The sequence below is a fragment of the Pelodiscus sinensis genome, chromosome 19, assembly GCF_049634645.1.
Source record: "Pelodiscus sinensis isolate JC-2024 chromosome 19, ASM4963464v1, whole genome shotgun sequence".
Lineage (NCBI taxonomy): Eukaryota > Metazoa > Chordata > Testudines > Trionychidae > Pelodiscus > Pelodiscus sinensis.
In genome coordinates, this window is record NC_134729.1 from 17,387,313 (window position 1) to 17,402,466 (window position 15,154).

The 15,154-nt window shown below is 61.6% G+C and overlaps 1 protein-coding gene across 2 annotated transcripts in view; it reads left to right on the plus strand.

Annotated features, from left to right (window-relative positions):
- Nucleotides 1–15,154, plus strand: part of APC2 (APC regulator of Wnt signaling pathway 2) — a 40,912-nt gene that overhangs the window by 16,523 nt on the left and 9,235 nt on the right. For both annotated transcript variants that reach the window (XM_075902697.1, XM_075902698.1), the window contains exons 2-14: nt 942–1,100; nt 1,863–1,953; nt 4,335–4,512; nt 5,251–5,359; nt 5,576–5,689; nt 6,604–6,681; nt 9,655–9,738; nt 10,409–10,793; nt 11,806–11,901; nt 12,263–12,402; nt 12,812–12,889; nt 13,209–13,325; nt 14,727–14,941. In XM_075902697.1, coding sequence (XP_075758812.1) covers nt 942–1,100; nt 1,863–1,953; nt 4,335–4,512; nt 5,251–5,359; nt 5,576–5,689; nt 6,604–6,681; nt 9,655–9,738; nt 10,409–10,793; nt 11,806–11,901; nt 12,263–12,402; nt 12,812–12,889; nt 13,209–13,325; nt 14,727–14,941 — 1,844 coding nt within the window. The remainder of the gene's footprint in view (nt 1–941; nt 1,101–1,862; nt 1,954–4,334; nt 4,513–5,250; nt 5,360–5,575; nt 5,690–6,603; nt 6,682–9,654; nt 9,739–10,408; nt 10,794–11,805; nt 11,902–12,262; nt 12,403–12,811; nt 12,890–13,208; nt 13,326–14,726; nt 14,942–15,154) is intronic.

Below are 15,154 nucleotides of genomic sequence, written 5' to 3' on the forward strand. Positions count from 1 at the left end.
AGGGGCACTGGGGTGCAGCGTGGCAGCTCTCGGGGGGCTGGCGCACCGCGGCCAGCGGAGCTGCAGTGAAAATGACGGGGGGGGGGGGGGCGGCAAAGGCAGCTGCTGTGTGAGCTACTTCCCTGCGCCCCTGCCCATGCACCCCCGGGGGCCTGTCCGCCAGCCCTGGGCTCCCCCCAGCTCTACCGGTGCTCCTCCCCCACCCAAATTCCCTCCCAGAGCCTAAGGCAGGTCAGGGAGGGGTTTGGGCTCCGGGCCTTCTGGGCACCACCAGCGTTTCTGCAGCCCTAGCCTGGGACCCGGTGCGGGGCCAGGTCACAGCCCCGCTGCGGACTCCCCAGGCGCCCTCCGACCAGTCGCCGACTCTCTTTGGGCCTGAGGTTCCCTACTGATGGGTTGGCCCAATAGCCCTGCCTGGAATCCTAGGACTGGAAGGGTCCAGTCCCCTGCCCCCATGGCCGGACCCAGCACCGTCTAGATCCTCCCCAACAGGCGTCTGTCCAACCTGCTCTTCAATCTCCCCAGCGATGGAGACTCCACAACCCCCCGGGCTATTGATTCCAGTGTTCCACCACCTGGACAGGGGGAGCTTTCCCTGATGTCCAACCTCAACCTTCCCAGGCGCTTGCTTCTTGGCCTGTCCTAGACTGGGGCAAAGGCAGCCCCCTGGGACGCGGATCTCTTGCTGTGGTGCGCCCCTGGCCCTCTCGGCTCTCTGGGAACCCCTCCCCACTGCAGAGGATGTCTGTCAGCCAGGAAGCGTCCTGGGCCGATGGGGAAGGGTCCCTGTCATTAGCTAGCTCTGAATCGGGCCTGCCCCACCCCCCAGGGGACTGAGCGGGGGCTAGCCAGAGGCTGCTGGTACATCCCCCCTGAGTGGGCGCTCCGGGGCGCAGGGGTCCCTGCCAGGGCGGGCGCCCCCACTTCTCTCGCTTCCCCAGGCACTGGAGGAGCTGAAGATGTCTGGCTCCGTAGCATCCTACGACCAGCTGGTGCGGCAGGTGGAGGCGCTGAGGAAGGAGAACACCCACCTGCGCCGAGAGCTGGAGGACAACTCCCACCACCTCTCCAAGCTCGAGAATGAGACCTCGGACATGAAGGTGAAGGTGCCGCCCGCCCCGGGCCCGGCCCTCGCCGGGGGCTGGTTTCCTGGCCAGGAAGGGGGGCCTAGTGGGCGCCCAGGGCAGGAAGGGGAGATCAAGCATTCTGACCCCCCTCCCTGCCACCAGCACTCTGCTCCGGACTCAATCCTGCTGCTTCTCCGGGCTGCATTCAGCCTGGATTTACCCCCTGACTAGGCAATACATTTCCCCTTCCTGTGCCTCAGTTTCCCCACCTGTCACTAAGGCTCTTTTCCCTTCCCCACCCCCAAAGTGGTCCTCTGTACCAGAGCTCATTGGGACAGGGATGGAGTGTCCCCCTCCTCACCTCCCAGCTTGTCCTTCAATCCTGGGGAGAGGAGGGGGAGCCGAGCGCTTGCACGATTCCCCCCTCCCCACCTCAGCAACCTCCCCGCTGGCCAGGCTGGAGCGAGGAGGGGTCAGCGTTGCCTCTCACTCCCTTGCTGCTGCTGCGAAGAGCTGGTGAAAGGGGCTGCTCCCTGTGCTTTGTCCACCCTCCGGGCCTGTCCGTGCAACCCGCACGCTTGCCGCACGGAGGCCTGCACCCACTGCGGCTGCATGTTGAACCAGAGCTCCCAGGACGGATCCCTGCTGTGGGCAATCTGCCAAGAACCTGGCCTGCAGGGATCCCTGGGGGGGGGGGGGGGGGAACGTCTCCCTGTCCCATTTGTCCCTTGGCTTCTCTGCAGAGGCATGACCAGCTGGGCTGTCCTCACAGGCCTGTGTTCCTCTGTTGCTTAGGAAGTCCTCAAGCACCTTCAGGGCAAGCTGGAGCAAGAGGCCCGGGTCATGGTGTCCTCCGGACAGACGGAGGTGCTGGATCAGCTGAAAGGTGAGCGAGCCCAAAGAGCTGGCCCACCCCGGGTGCTGAGGGCAGGGCGGTTCTGTGCCGCACCAGGGGAGTCTGCGAAAAATTCTGGGGGCTGATGCAGCAAGAAGCACGCGGCAAAGAGCCCTTGATCCAAGAAACATAAAGACCAATGTCCGGTCTGGGGCCAGGACGCGGGGATTCTAATCCCAGCTCAGGTGGGGGAGTTGTGCCTAGTGGTTAGAGCAACGTCCTGGGAGTTATTGGTCCTAGTGGGGTCTAGCGCCAGACCAGGACTCAGGAGATCTGGGATTGTTTCTCAACTCTACCTAGCTTCACGCAGGTGGAGGTCACATGCTGAAAGGGCAGCAGGGCCAAATGTTTCTCAGCCTGGGCCGGCTGTTCATTCAATAATAGGAACCAATAATAGGAATCAAGGATCCATCGATGCATTGATAGGCCCAGATCCTGCAAACACTTACCTGTGTCCCTTTGAACACATGAGCACTGTCATTCAGTGGCGCTACCCGGCTTTGCACCCACTGCAGGTCTGCCCCCCAGACTGGCCCTACCCTGGCCCCAGACAAAGCCTGTCTTGGCCAACGGCCCACCTGTGTTTGTGAAGCGCTGAATACTTTATATCTTATTGCATTTATTCCCCATTTCACAGCTTTAGTGAATGATTTACCGTCATGATGTGTCCCTGGCATATAAGACAATAGATTGGTTGGCTAGCATGGCTAAACACACGTTTACAGTTAGAACCATAGAATACCAGGACTGGAAGGGACCTCGAGGGGTCATCGAGTCCAGTCCCCTGCCCTCATGGCAGGACCAAATACTGTCTAGACCATCCTGATAGACATTTCTCTAACCTGCTCTTAAATATCTCCAGAGATGGGGATTCCACAACCTCCCTGGGTAATTAGTGTTTGACCACCCTGACAGTTAGGAACTTTTTCCTAATGTCCAACCTAAACCTCCCTTGCTGCAGTTTAAGCCCCTTGCTTCTTGTTCTATCCCCAGAGGCCAAGATGAACAAGTTTTCTCCCTCTTCCTTTTGACACCCTTTTAGATACCTGAAAACGCCTCTCATGTCCCCCCTCAGACTTCTCTTTTCTAAACTAAACAAGCCCAGTTCTTTCAGCCTTCCTTCATAGCTCATGTTCTCTAGACCTTTCATCATTCTTGTTGCTCTTCTCTGGACCTTCTCCAATTTCTCCACATCTTTCTTGAAATGCGGTGCCCAGAACTGGACACAATACTCCAACTGAGGCCTAACCAGCGCAGAGCAGAGCGAAAGAATGACTTCTCGTGTCTTGCTCACAACACACCTGTTAATGCAGCCCAGTATCATGTTTGCTTTTTTTTGCAACAGCATCACACAACAAACACAGCACTTTGAGTCCGTACCCCCAACCTGGCACCTCAGGTGGTCACCTGCTGCTAAATCCAGCCCTAACCCCGATTCCGAGGGAGTCTCTGGCATAGCTAGCCAGAATCCTGTTCAGACATAGCTGTGCAGTTCCCCTCCCAGTATGGGCAGAGCCATGGCGTGATCATGCGCTGGCCCAATGGCTTGCCAAATGGTTTCAATGTATTTCCCCTTAACTCTGCCCACCTCCACCTGCATTATCTGATCTGTGAGCAGCCTTCACTTTGCTAGAGGAAGGCTAATGGCATATTGGGGTGCATTAGGAGGAGCATTGCCACAGATCTCGGGAAGTGATTATTCCCCTTTATGTGGCACTGGTGAGGGCATGTCTGGAGTATTGCATCCAGTTCTGGGCCCCCCACTACTGAAAGGATGTGAACATGTTGGAGAAAGTCCAGCTGGGGGCAACAAAGATGATTCAGGGGCTGGAGCACGTGACTTATGAGGGAAGGCTGAGGGATTGGGGCTTGTTTAGTCTGCAGAAGAGAAGAGCGAGGGGGCATTTGAGAGCAGCCTTGAGCTACCTGAGGGGGGTTCCAAAGAGGATGGAGAGGGGCTGTTCTCAGTGGTGGAAGAGGACAGAGCGAGGAGCAACGGGCTCAAGTCGCAGTGGGGGAGGTCTAGGTTGGATATGAGGAAAAGCGATTCCCCCAGGCGGGTGGGGAAGCGCTGGGCTGGGGTCCCTAGGGAGGGGTGGAATCTCCATCCCTAGAGGTTTTTAAGTCCCAGCTTGACCTGGCTGGGCTGATTGAGTTGGGCTGGTCCTGCTTTGGGCAGGGGGCTGGACTCGATGCCTCCCGAGGTCTCTGCCAGCCCTGGGATTCTAGGAGTCTGATGGCTGCAGGACCCTGGCGGAAGCTGTTTTAGGGGTGCCCTGGAACCATCCTCTAGGGGGAGCGGCCACAAGGCTCAGTCTTGCGGCGCCCCCCCACACTGTCCCCACGAGCCTTCTTCTTCCCGCCCCCCCCAGCACTGCAGATGGACATCACCAGCCTCTACAACCTGAAGTTCCAGCCTCCCGCCCTAGTGCCTGAGCTCGCCTGCCCCGAGGGCAGCCCCGTGCACGCAGCCGCCCCCGCGAAGAAGGACAGCATGGGCGAGCTGAGCCGGGCCACCATCCGGCTGCTGGAGGAGCTGGACAGAGAGAGGTAAATGCTGGAGAGGGTAGACGGGCCCGTGAGGTGCATGGCCAGTTGGTGGGCACCAGGGGCTGTGGGCTATGAATTGTAGCTGCCACGCCCCTCTGTCTGCTTGGCCCCTTGCACACCTGTCTGCGTGTCCCCATAAGCCCATCCACCCCCGTCTGTCTGTCTGTCTTTTCCCCTGCATGCCCCTTGGGTCTGTCTGCCTTTCCTCTTACCTGTCTGTCTGTCTGCCTGGCCCCTTGCACACCTGGCTGTGTGCCCCAATAAACGCCTAAACACCCTTCCGTCTGCCTCTCTCCCTGCACACCCGTCTGTCTGTTTGTCTGCGTTTCCCCTTACACTCTTGTCTGTCTGTCTTTTCCCCTGCACACCCATCGGTCGGTCTGTCTGTCTGCCTTTTCCCTTACACGTACGTCTGTCTGTCTACCTCTCCCCCTGCACACCAGCCTGTCTTCCCAGCCCCCATGCACACACATCTACTCCACATCATCGTTGTCTGTCTGTCTGTCTGTCACCTCGCTGCGTGCCCTGGCCTGGGACACTCCCGGGGAGGGGGGGGGCATAATCTGGCCCCTGAGCTGGGCTCGGTGAAGAGGCCCCTTGATTTGTCCCTATCGGGCGTCCCCTTGCCGGGAGGTTTCCAGCTGGGCCGGGGGTTGGGTGGCGTCAGCTCAGCACTGGGGGCGGGTCCATGGAGTGGGGGGGGTCGGTGCCTGTCCTCTACTCCCTCCCGTTCCCCAGGTGTTTCCTACTGAGCGAGATTGAGAAGGAGGAGAAGGAGAAGTTCTGGTACTACACGCAGCTGCAGGGCCTCTCCAAGCGCCTGGACGAGCTGCCCCACGTGGAGACGGTGAGTCCTTGGCCAGGGGCCTGCCGGATGCCGGGGACCCTGCTCAAGCTGATGGGGAGCCCTCCTCTGCCAGGCAGATCCGGGACCGGGGGGCGGCAGGGAGTCTGACCAAGCCTGGAGCCAGTCCTCTGTCTCTAGGAGGCACCTCCACTGGGGTGGAGCAGGGCCGGCCGGGCTGCTGGGATCCTGCCCCTCACGCCCCCTTTCCCTCCCCAGTTCTCGATGCAGATGGACCTGATCCGGCAGCAGCTGGAATTCGAGGCCCAGCACATCCGCGCGCTGATGGAGGAGCGCTTCGGGACGACGGACGAGATGGTGCAGAGGGCTCAGGTCAGGCAGGGGAGTGGGTCCCTTCTCATGGGTAGTCCCCTTCCTCCTCACCCCTTTCCCCCCAGTAATGCAGCCCCCTCCCCTTGCAACACCAAGTAATGGCAGGGATCAGACAGCAAAGCCCCCCCACCCCAGCAGTGCAGCATGTGGGGGAGCGAAGTGGATCAAGAACATAAGAACGGCCAGACGGGGTCAAACCAAAGGCCCATCAGCCCAGTGTCCTGTCTGCCCACAGGGGCCAATGCCAGGTGCCCCAGAGGGAGGGACACAACGGAGAACCCTCACGTGATCCCTCCTCTGCCTCCCACGTCCAGACAAACAGAGGCTGTGGACACCATCCCTACCCATCCTGGCTCTTTTTTCAAACCCTGTTAAAGTCCTAGTCTTCACAGCATCCTCTGGCGAGGAGTTCCACAGGTTAACTGTGCGCTGAGTGAAGAAAAACTGCCTTTGGTTTGTTTTAAACCTGCTGCCTTTTGATTTCATTTGGTGACCCCTAGTTCTTAGATTGTGGGAACAAGTCGCTAACTTTTCCTTATTCACTTTTCCTACACCAGTCAGGATTTTATAGACTTCTAGCATCTCCCCCCTTCGTCTCCTCTTTTCTAAGTGGAAGCAACAAGTCCCCCAAAATATGGGGGGGATCAGGCTCTCTTTGGTCATCCCAGAAATCTAGGTAATGGGGAGGTGAGGGTGCAACCCCGCTTCCCACAAAGTGGGGGAGGGAGAGGAATCAGACTCATGTTCCACCATGGGGTGGTTTATTTTTGCCTGGGGAGAGAGGGAAGCCCCCCCTTTTCCTGTGTCCCCTTCCCCACCAGCGGCTGAGCCTCTCTGCGTGGCCCCCCCGGGGCCCGTCTGGAAGGTGCCGGGGTGGCTTGACGCTGGCTGACTCTGTGGTTCCATCCCCGCAGATCCGAGCGTCCCGCCTGGAGCAGATCGACAAGGAGCTGATGGAGGCTCACGACCAGGTGCAGATGTCGGAGCCGCAGGTAACGGGGCATGAGCCGAGCCCCCGGGGCTCAGGGAGGGGGCGGTGGTGCCAACCGCGAGCTGCAGTTAGGAGCTGCCGAGTCTCTACCCCGCAGCCCCATGGGTCCCCGCGTCACCCTTCACCCCTGCAAACCCCCAACCCCGCGGAGCTGATTTACCCACCTGCACCCAGAGGCGCGCCCACCCCCTCTCCCAACTCGTGTGATCATCCGGCCCCTGCCTTTTGTGGTCACCCACCAGCTCACCCCTTCCCTGGCTCCTTGCAACCATGCCCGGAGAGGGCTGGGGCTTGCAAACACAAGCCTGCGTTCCTCCATGCCACCCACCAGCGTCTGGGTCTGTGTGGCCTGTAAACTGAGTGCTGGGGTGAGCTGCTCAGGAGAGATTCAGGTGCTGCCCAGCTGATCAGCAGGGCTCCCGCAGTCCCCACCCCCGGCAGCATCTATTTCTCCTAGTGGTGCACATATGTGCAGGTCTCGGTGCACCAAACAAAATTTATTCTACACACAAATGGAAAGATGAAACATTGGTCCAGTGTCCCCTCCACACATTGCTCTGTTGCAGGGGACGTCCCCCACACACCCACTCCAGAGCAGGGCTGTGAAGCTTTGCTTTCACTGGGGTTTACAAGGGGCTTTCTGGGAGATACTCAGGTAGAGGGTTTCTCATCTACTCTCTGCTCCCTGGTGCTGCATCTCTGGCCTTTTCCTGCCAGAGCCGGTGTAACCTCCACCAGGAAGATCTGAACTCGGGACCTCAGTGCAGGCGTCGTTGCAGCCTGAGCTATAACACCAGCCGGCGCTTTCCCTAAGCTGTAGAGCTCCCTTGTTCTTAGCGCTCGCTGTACGTGGTCCATGGGGCAGTGTCCTACGCTAGGTGTGTGGCTTACACCGGCAGACGGGGCGGGTGTTTCTGCTTCCCGGGGGCCTCCTTCCGGCCCAGCTGGCCGGCGGGTGCCCATCTCCTGCAATCGCCCCCGGGAGCAATTCATGTCCCACCCGCAGGCCCGGGCGCTGTGTCCCGGCAGGCTGGCTGGGCAGGCGATGGCGGAGGCGCACGGGCCGTGGCTGCTTTTGGGCCAGGGGCAGGCGGGCCGGGGGCTCTGGGTGGCCGAAGGAGGCTGCTTGGCGTGGGAGGGGGTCGGGAGACCGGCGGCTCTCCCAGCCCCCCCCCCCCCAGCGGAAGGACCAAGCCTTTGTGTGTCTCGGGCGCCATGAAATGGCCGGTTGCCATGGCAACGAGAAGTAGGCCAGGAGGGGAGATGCTGGCAGGCCCGGCTGCATGGAGATTGCGGGGGGGATTGTTGGATTCTGCCGAGCCGCCCGCTGGGTCATCTGCTCTGAGCTGGCCCCCATGCTGGGAGTCAGTAGCCCGTGAGGTGGGGAGGGGCGGGGAGACTTGTCCTAGACCTTCAGATTAATCCCCCTGCTACCCAGGCTGGTTGTGTGTGTGTGTTCGCGACCCCTCCGATCTACGCCTGGGCTGTACAACCCTACCGCAGCTTTATTTTTAAAATTCCCACTGCAGTATTCTCTCTAAATACTCCGGTAATGCAAGAGTATTGTTTGAAAGCTGCATTCACATTCAACTCCGAATGCCAACGCGCCACCCTAGGAGTAAAAGCACCGACACCCGCTTTTAAAAGCGGCAGCAGGGTCGTTTTTAATGATGCGCCGGCAACATTTTTCTAAAAGCACGACACAATCCCGAATTAAAAATGCTCCAGCACCGCAAGGAAAAATGCGGTGGCTTTTATTAGGAAAATCAACGCCGCGTTGCTGGGTTTTGTTTTGTTTTAATCCAGGAGTATCACGTGAAAAGGGAAACCAGTATGGCTTTTTTCTTAAAAAATACTTAATTATAGGAAACGCACTTCCAGATTGTTTGAGGAAAATATTCGCAGTGCTTAAAAAATACCACAGTATTATTCAAATAGCACAGCCCTTTAAAAGCACGACAGCATTATAAGGGGCAATGTTCTGGTGGAGGTGAATATTTGAGAGCGTTTGCGTGTCTGTCTGTGAGTCTGTTTAATCAAGACGTTCTCCTAAACAGGAAGAGCTGCGACCATCAAATTTGGTCGGCAGCTTCCTCTGATCATAACTTAAAGCGAGGGCCACATTTGGATGTGGGGGGAGGGGTGTGGGGAGGACCTTTGGTCTGACCCAGCCTGGCCGTTCTTATGTTCTTATGCTGGTCATGGAGCCATGGCTGGGCTCTCCTGCAGGTAGCCCCTTCCGCCACGGTGCCAGGCAGGTTGCCAGCCTTCCCAGACAGTCCCGAGGCTCCTCCGGGAATTGGAGAATTATCTTTCATTAAAGATGGGCGTGGAGTGAGCAAAGCTCCAGGAACGGACGCTCCTGAATGTAGATGCTGAAGCTCGCAGATTACCCAGCCAGCTGGCACCCCGGCACCCCGTTCACTGACACCACCAGCTCGGTAGCCCTGCGTGTAGTGTCGGCGAGAGGTGCCAGCTTGGTGGTTCGGGGTGGGGGGGGTCTGTGGTGCCCCCCCCCCAGGACTGAGCTGGGGGGACTGTCTGGAGGGGGTCTCTGGCTGACAGAGAGGGCTCCTCTGTCTCCCCCCCCAGCCAGCGTCTGGCACTTTGCTGCGTGTCTTTCTGAAGCCCCCTCGGCCTGGGACAGAGCCAGCGGCCCTTAGCTGGGACAGGCAGCTCATGGGGTAGATCCCTGGGGCAGGCAGATTCGCTGCTGGCCTCGCACGGAGCAGCATCGGGCTGCCCGTGTGTCCGAGAGGGTGACCCCTGGTGCGAGGCACGCCTCCCGCGTGCAAGTCACGCCCACGCCCTGTGTCGCGGGTCCCCTTGCACGTCCCGTCCAGTGGGGAGGTGAGTCTGTCTCACCCCCCAGCGAGCCTTGTTTCGCGCCAGCTGTCTCCGGTCCTGTCGTCGGGCGGGACCCGCTCCACCCAGCTCACAAGTTCTCACCGGCGAACCATCTCTGTTCTTGTAGCTGGGCGGGAAGCTGTCTGGCCCGGCAGGGGATGGGAGCCTGGATGTCCCGACGCATCCCGAGGAAGGAGGGAACCACAACAAGGTAACAAGAGTCCCTGTCCCTCGCTGGAAGAAACGCAGACGCGCGCTGGAGATGAACCAGTGTCGTTCTTCCCCAGCGCTGCCTGGTTAGGGCGTTGGGCACAGAGCTCTGGTGTCAGTCGCCAGCTCTGCTACTGACCTGCCAGGTGACCTTGGGCAAGTCACTTTGCTCACTCAGTGCCTCAGTTTCTCCTCCTGAGTCTATTGTTGCTGGCACTTGAGACAAGCAATGTGACATGAAGGAACCCCCCCACCCCCCGGCAGTTCTCCACACCTCAAGAGCCTGCAGGGTTCCCAGCGGTGACCAGGGGTGGCTGGCAGCCACAGAGTGAAACTGACCAAGCTCTTGTCTGTTTCACTCTGCCTACCAGCGAATAGATCAGTGGTCCCCAAACTTCTCACCTCACACCCCCCCCTTAGTCCATGCTCCCCCTCCCTGGAGCTGGGGCAGGAGGGGTGCACAGAGGGGGGTGCACAGAGGGGTAAGGAGGACAAGGTTGGGGCCACAGCTGAGGGCTCCCCACCCCCGGTACTCCCCAAACATTCTCTGCGCCCCTGTGGGAGGCACATCCCAGAGTCTGGGGCTCTCAGCCCGAGAGGGGAGGGTGCAGTAAGATTTGTGCATGGGGGGGCAGCCAGGGCGGAGTAACTGGGGTGCTTGTATCCGGCAGGTGGAAGTGGTTTTCTGGCTCCTGTCTATGCTGGCGACGCGGGACAAGGACGACATGTCCCGCACCCTGCTGGCCATGTCCAGCTCGCAGGAGAGCTGCCTGGCCATGCGCAAGTCCGGCTGCCTCCCGCTCCTCATCCAGATCCTGCATGACTCGGACCGGGAGCCAGGCGCCCCCGGGAGCCCCGGCAGCGGCAAGGACGCCCGCATGCGGGCCAACGCCGCGCTGCACAACATCATCTTCTCGCAGCCGGACGAGGGGCAGGCCAAGAAGGAGATGCGGGTGCTGCACGTGCTGGAGCAGATCCGCTCCTACTCCGAGACCTGCTGGGACTGGCTGCACATGCAGGGCAAAGCCGGGGGCAAGGGCCCCGAGGGCAGCGCCGGTAGGGAAGGGTGGCGCTGCGTCCAGCAGGGGGCGCCAGGGTCTGCTGCTGAGCGTGTGGGGGTGTCGGCGTGCCACTGAGTATGTGTGTTTGCACCAGGCATGTGGGGGTGTCGGTGTGCCACTGAGTGTGTATTTGCACAAGGCATATGTGGGTGTTGGCATGCCACTGAGCATGTGTGTTTGCACGAGGTGTATGGGGGTGTCGGCGTGCCACTGAGTATGTGTGTTTGCACGAGGCGTGTGGGGGTGTCGGTGTGCTGCTGAGTGTGTGTGTTTGCACAAGGCGTGTGGGGGTGTCGGTGTGCTGCTGAGTGTGTGTGTTTGCACAAGGCGTGTGGAGGTGTCGGTGTGCCGCTGAACATGTGTGTTTGCACGGGGTGTGTGGGGGGGTCGGTGTGCTGCTGAGTGTGTGTGTTTGCACGAGGCGTGTGGGGGTGTCGGGGTGCTGCTGAGTGTGTGTGTTTGCACGAGGCGTGTGGGGGTGTCGGTGCGCCGCTGAGTGTGTGTGTTTGCACGAGGCGTGTGGGGGTGTCGGTGCGCCGCTGAGTGTGTGTGTTTGCACGAGGCGTGTGGGGGTCAGTGTGCCGCTGAACATGTGTTGTTTGCACGGGGTGTGGGGGGGGGTCAGTGTGCTGCTGGGTGTGTGTGTTTGCACGAGGCGTGTGGGGGTCAGTGTGCCGCTGAACATGTGTTGTTTGCACGGGGTGTGGGGGGGGTCAGTGTGCTGCTGGGTGTGTGTGTTTGCACAAGGCGGGTGTCAGCATGGTGTGGGGGGCAGTGCCCATGTGTGACTGTGCAGGCAGGCGTGTGTGGTGCACACGGGCGGTGGAGGGCTGCGGGGCGCACACACAGGGCCTGCTGGGGCTCGGGGCTGCCCCCCCCCGGTTCTGATCCCCGCACTGACTGGCCAGCAGAATCCCTTGGTCCAGTCAGTGAAACAAAAGCCCCTCCCTGACGGGCAGGCAGCCCGTCCCCTCTCCCTCGGGCGCTCACCTCTGCTCCCTTTGCAGCGCCCGTGCCCATCGAGCCGCAGATCTGCCAGGCCACCTGCGCCATCATGAAGCTCTCCTTCGACGAGGAGTACCGGCGGGCCATGAACGAGCTGGGTGAGCCCCGCGGGGGGTGGGGGAAGGGGGGGATGGAGGGAGGGGGAGCAGCATGGGGCTGAGCTCTGCTCCCCCATCCTGGGGCGGGCGGTGAGAGCAGAGGACACGGCTCAGTGGGGCAGAGCCATTCCCTGCTGCACGGCACGGCCTGACCCCCTCTGCCTGCAGGCAGGGGCTGCCCCAGAGGGACGTGGGGGGGGGCTGAGAATACAGCCCCCCGGCTCCTTGTCAGTGGGACTCCTGGCCTCTAGCACCTCGCTGACAATCCGGGGGTGTCCTGGCACAGAGAGGAGGGGGGAGTTGTCCCCCGCAGTGCGTGGCCTGGCCCACGTGACCCCCCCCGTCCCGGCTCGCCCTCCAGGTGGTCTCCAGGCGGTGGCGGAGCTGCTGCAGGTGGATTACGAGATGCACAAAATGAGCAGCGATCCGCTCAACCTGGCGCTGAGGCGCTACGCCGGCATGGCCCTGACCAACCTCACCTTCGGGGACGTGGTGAACAAGGTGGGGGGCTGGAGACGCCGGGTGGGGACTTGGGAAGGGGGCTGGGAAGGGGGAGGTCAGGGATGCTGCGGGAAGGGCGTGGGGACCGGATGGATGGGGGTGGGGAGGGGATCTGCAGGCTCGGGGAAGGAGCGGAGAGGGGGGATCAGGAGAAGGGGGTGGGGAGTGAGGACACAGGACAGGGACTGGGAAGCAGAGACCCGGGGGAAGGAGGAGCTGGGGGCTTTGGGGGGATGCAGAGCAGGGATCCTGGCGGGGAGGGGACTGGAGAGTAGCGGGAGAAGTCGGGAAAGGGGTCTGGGGAGCCTGCAGGGAGCTGGTGACCCAGCTGTGGTCCCTTCCGAGGCGGGCAGCTCCCTGCGGGCTGCATGGGGCCCGAATGTGACCCCCCGTCTCCTCCCCTCGGCAGGCGACGCTCTCCTCCCGCCGGGGCTGCATGCAAGCCATCGTGGCCCAGCTGGCCTCGGAGAGTGAGGAGCTGCACCAGGTAGGCCGGCACGGGGCCCCCAGGGAATTGCGCCCACACGCCCGGGGCCCAGCTGGCCGGCTCCTGCCCGGGGTGGCTGCTGCAGGAGCGCTCCCACACCAGGAGGTGCTGGCGAGGCGACCTTGTGTGCTGCATGCGGGGCTCCGAGGGGCAAAGCCCGGCCCGGCCCCTGACTTGGTGCCTTTCGCCAGGGCCGTGGGAGGGTGATGGGGGGGCGAAAGAGGGGGCAAGGTGCTGCCCTCTGCTGGGCAGTGCGGACAGCGCGGCTGGGGTGGGCGGGCTGAGCGCGGTGTGTGAACATGCCCCCCTCCTGCCCCAGGTGGTCTCCAGCATCCTGCGGAACCTCTCCTGGCGGGCCGACATCACCAGCAAGAAGACCCTGCGCGAGGTGGGCAGCGTGAGCGGCCTGATGCAGTGCGCCCTGCGCGCCACCAAGGTACGAGAGGCCAGCCCTGGGCTCTGGCGGCACGCGCAAACCCTCCATTCGCACACGCAAAGGGGGCGGGGCGCGTGCAAACCCGCCATTCGCACACGCAAAGGGGGCGGGGCGCGTGCAAACCCTCCATTCGCACACACAAAGGGGGCGGGGCGCGTGCAAACCCTCCATTCGCACACGCAAAGGGGGCGGGGCGCGTGCAAACCCTCCATTCGCACATGCAAAGGGGGCGGGGCGCGTGCAAACCCTCCATTCGCACACACAAAGGGGGCGGGGCGCGTGCAAACCCTCCATTCGCACATGCAAAGGGGGCGGGGCGCGTGCAAACCCGCCATTCGCACATGCAAAGGGCGCGGGGCGTGTGCAAACCCGCCATTCGCACATGCAAAGGGGGCGGGGCGTGTGCAAACCCTCCATTCGCACATGCAAAGGGGGCGGGGCACGTGCAAACCCTCCATTCGCACATGCAAAGGGGGCGGGGCGCATGCAAACCCGCCATTCGCACATGCAAAGGGGGCGGGGCGCGTGCAAACCCTCCATTCGCACATGCAAAGGGGGCGGGGCGCGTGCAAACCCTCCATTCGCACATGCAAAGGGCGCGGGGCGCGTGCAAACCCGCCATTCGCACATGCAAAGGGGGCGGGGCGCGTGCAAACCCTCCATTCGCACATGCAAAGGGCGCGGGGCGTGGGCGCTCACAGGGAGCTGCGGGGGCGAGCGCTGCCTTTGCTTGCCCAGAACAGGCAACAGCTTGCACGCCCACGGAGTGCGTGTCAATGGGGGGGGTGGCACTCAGGTGTACAGTGGGCAGGGTGTGCAAAAGCAGTGTCTGCACAAAGGCTTCTGTGCTTGCAGTGAGTGTGCATACAATAGTGTTTGCATGCCTGGTGAGCAAAGGCTTCCGTGCTTGCGGTGAGTGTGCAAAGGCAGTGTTTGCATGCCTGGTGAGCGAAGGTTTCCGTGCTTGCGGTGAGTGTGCAAAGGCAGTGTTTGCACGCCTGGTGAGCGAAGGTTTCCGTGCTTGCGGTGAGTGTGCAAAGGCAGTGTTTGCACGCCTGGTGAGCGAAGGTTTCCGTGCTTGCGGTGAGTGTGCAAAGGCAGTGTTTGCACGCCTGGTGAGCGAAGGTTTCCGTGCTTGCGGTGAGTGTGCAAAGGCAGTGTTTGCACGCCTGGTGAGCGAAGGTTTCCGTGCTTGCGGTGAGTGTGCAAAGGCAGTGTTTGCACGCCTGGTGAGCGAAGGTTTCCGTGCGTGCGGTGAGTGTGCAAAGGCAGTGTTTGCACGCCTGGTGAGCGAAGGTTTCCGTGCTTGCGGTGAGTGTGCGTGCAGAGCAGACACACGCACAGATGAGCTGCAGGTGCGGGGTGAACCGGGAACGCTGACGCTGCTCTTGTCCCGACCAGGAATCGACCCTGAAGAGCGTCCTGAGCGCGCTCTGGAACCTGTCGGCTCACAGCACCGAGAACAAAGCCGCCATCTGCTTGGTGCAGGGTGCCCTGGGCTTCCTGGTGAGCACCCTGACCTACAAGTGCCAGAGCAACTCACTGGCCATCATCGAGAGCGGCGGGGGCATCCTGAGGAACGTGTCCAGCCTGATCGCCACCCGGGAGGATTACAGGTCGGCCTCGCCCCGGGCCCCACCCCGAACGCCAATGCCCGGGGACGGAAGGTGGCTGGGCTCAGGCAGGACTGTGGCTCCCTCCCAGTTGCCTCAGATCCATCCTGGGCCCTGGGTTTAAGGGCAGCAAGAGGGGCTGTCGTGGTCGGAGGTCCCAGGGGAGCGGCTGATCTTATTCATGCCTGTTCTGAGAGCCCGCTCGGTGCGGGGGGC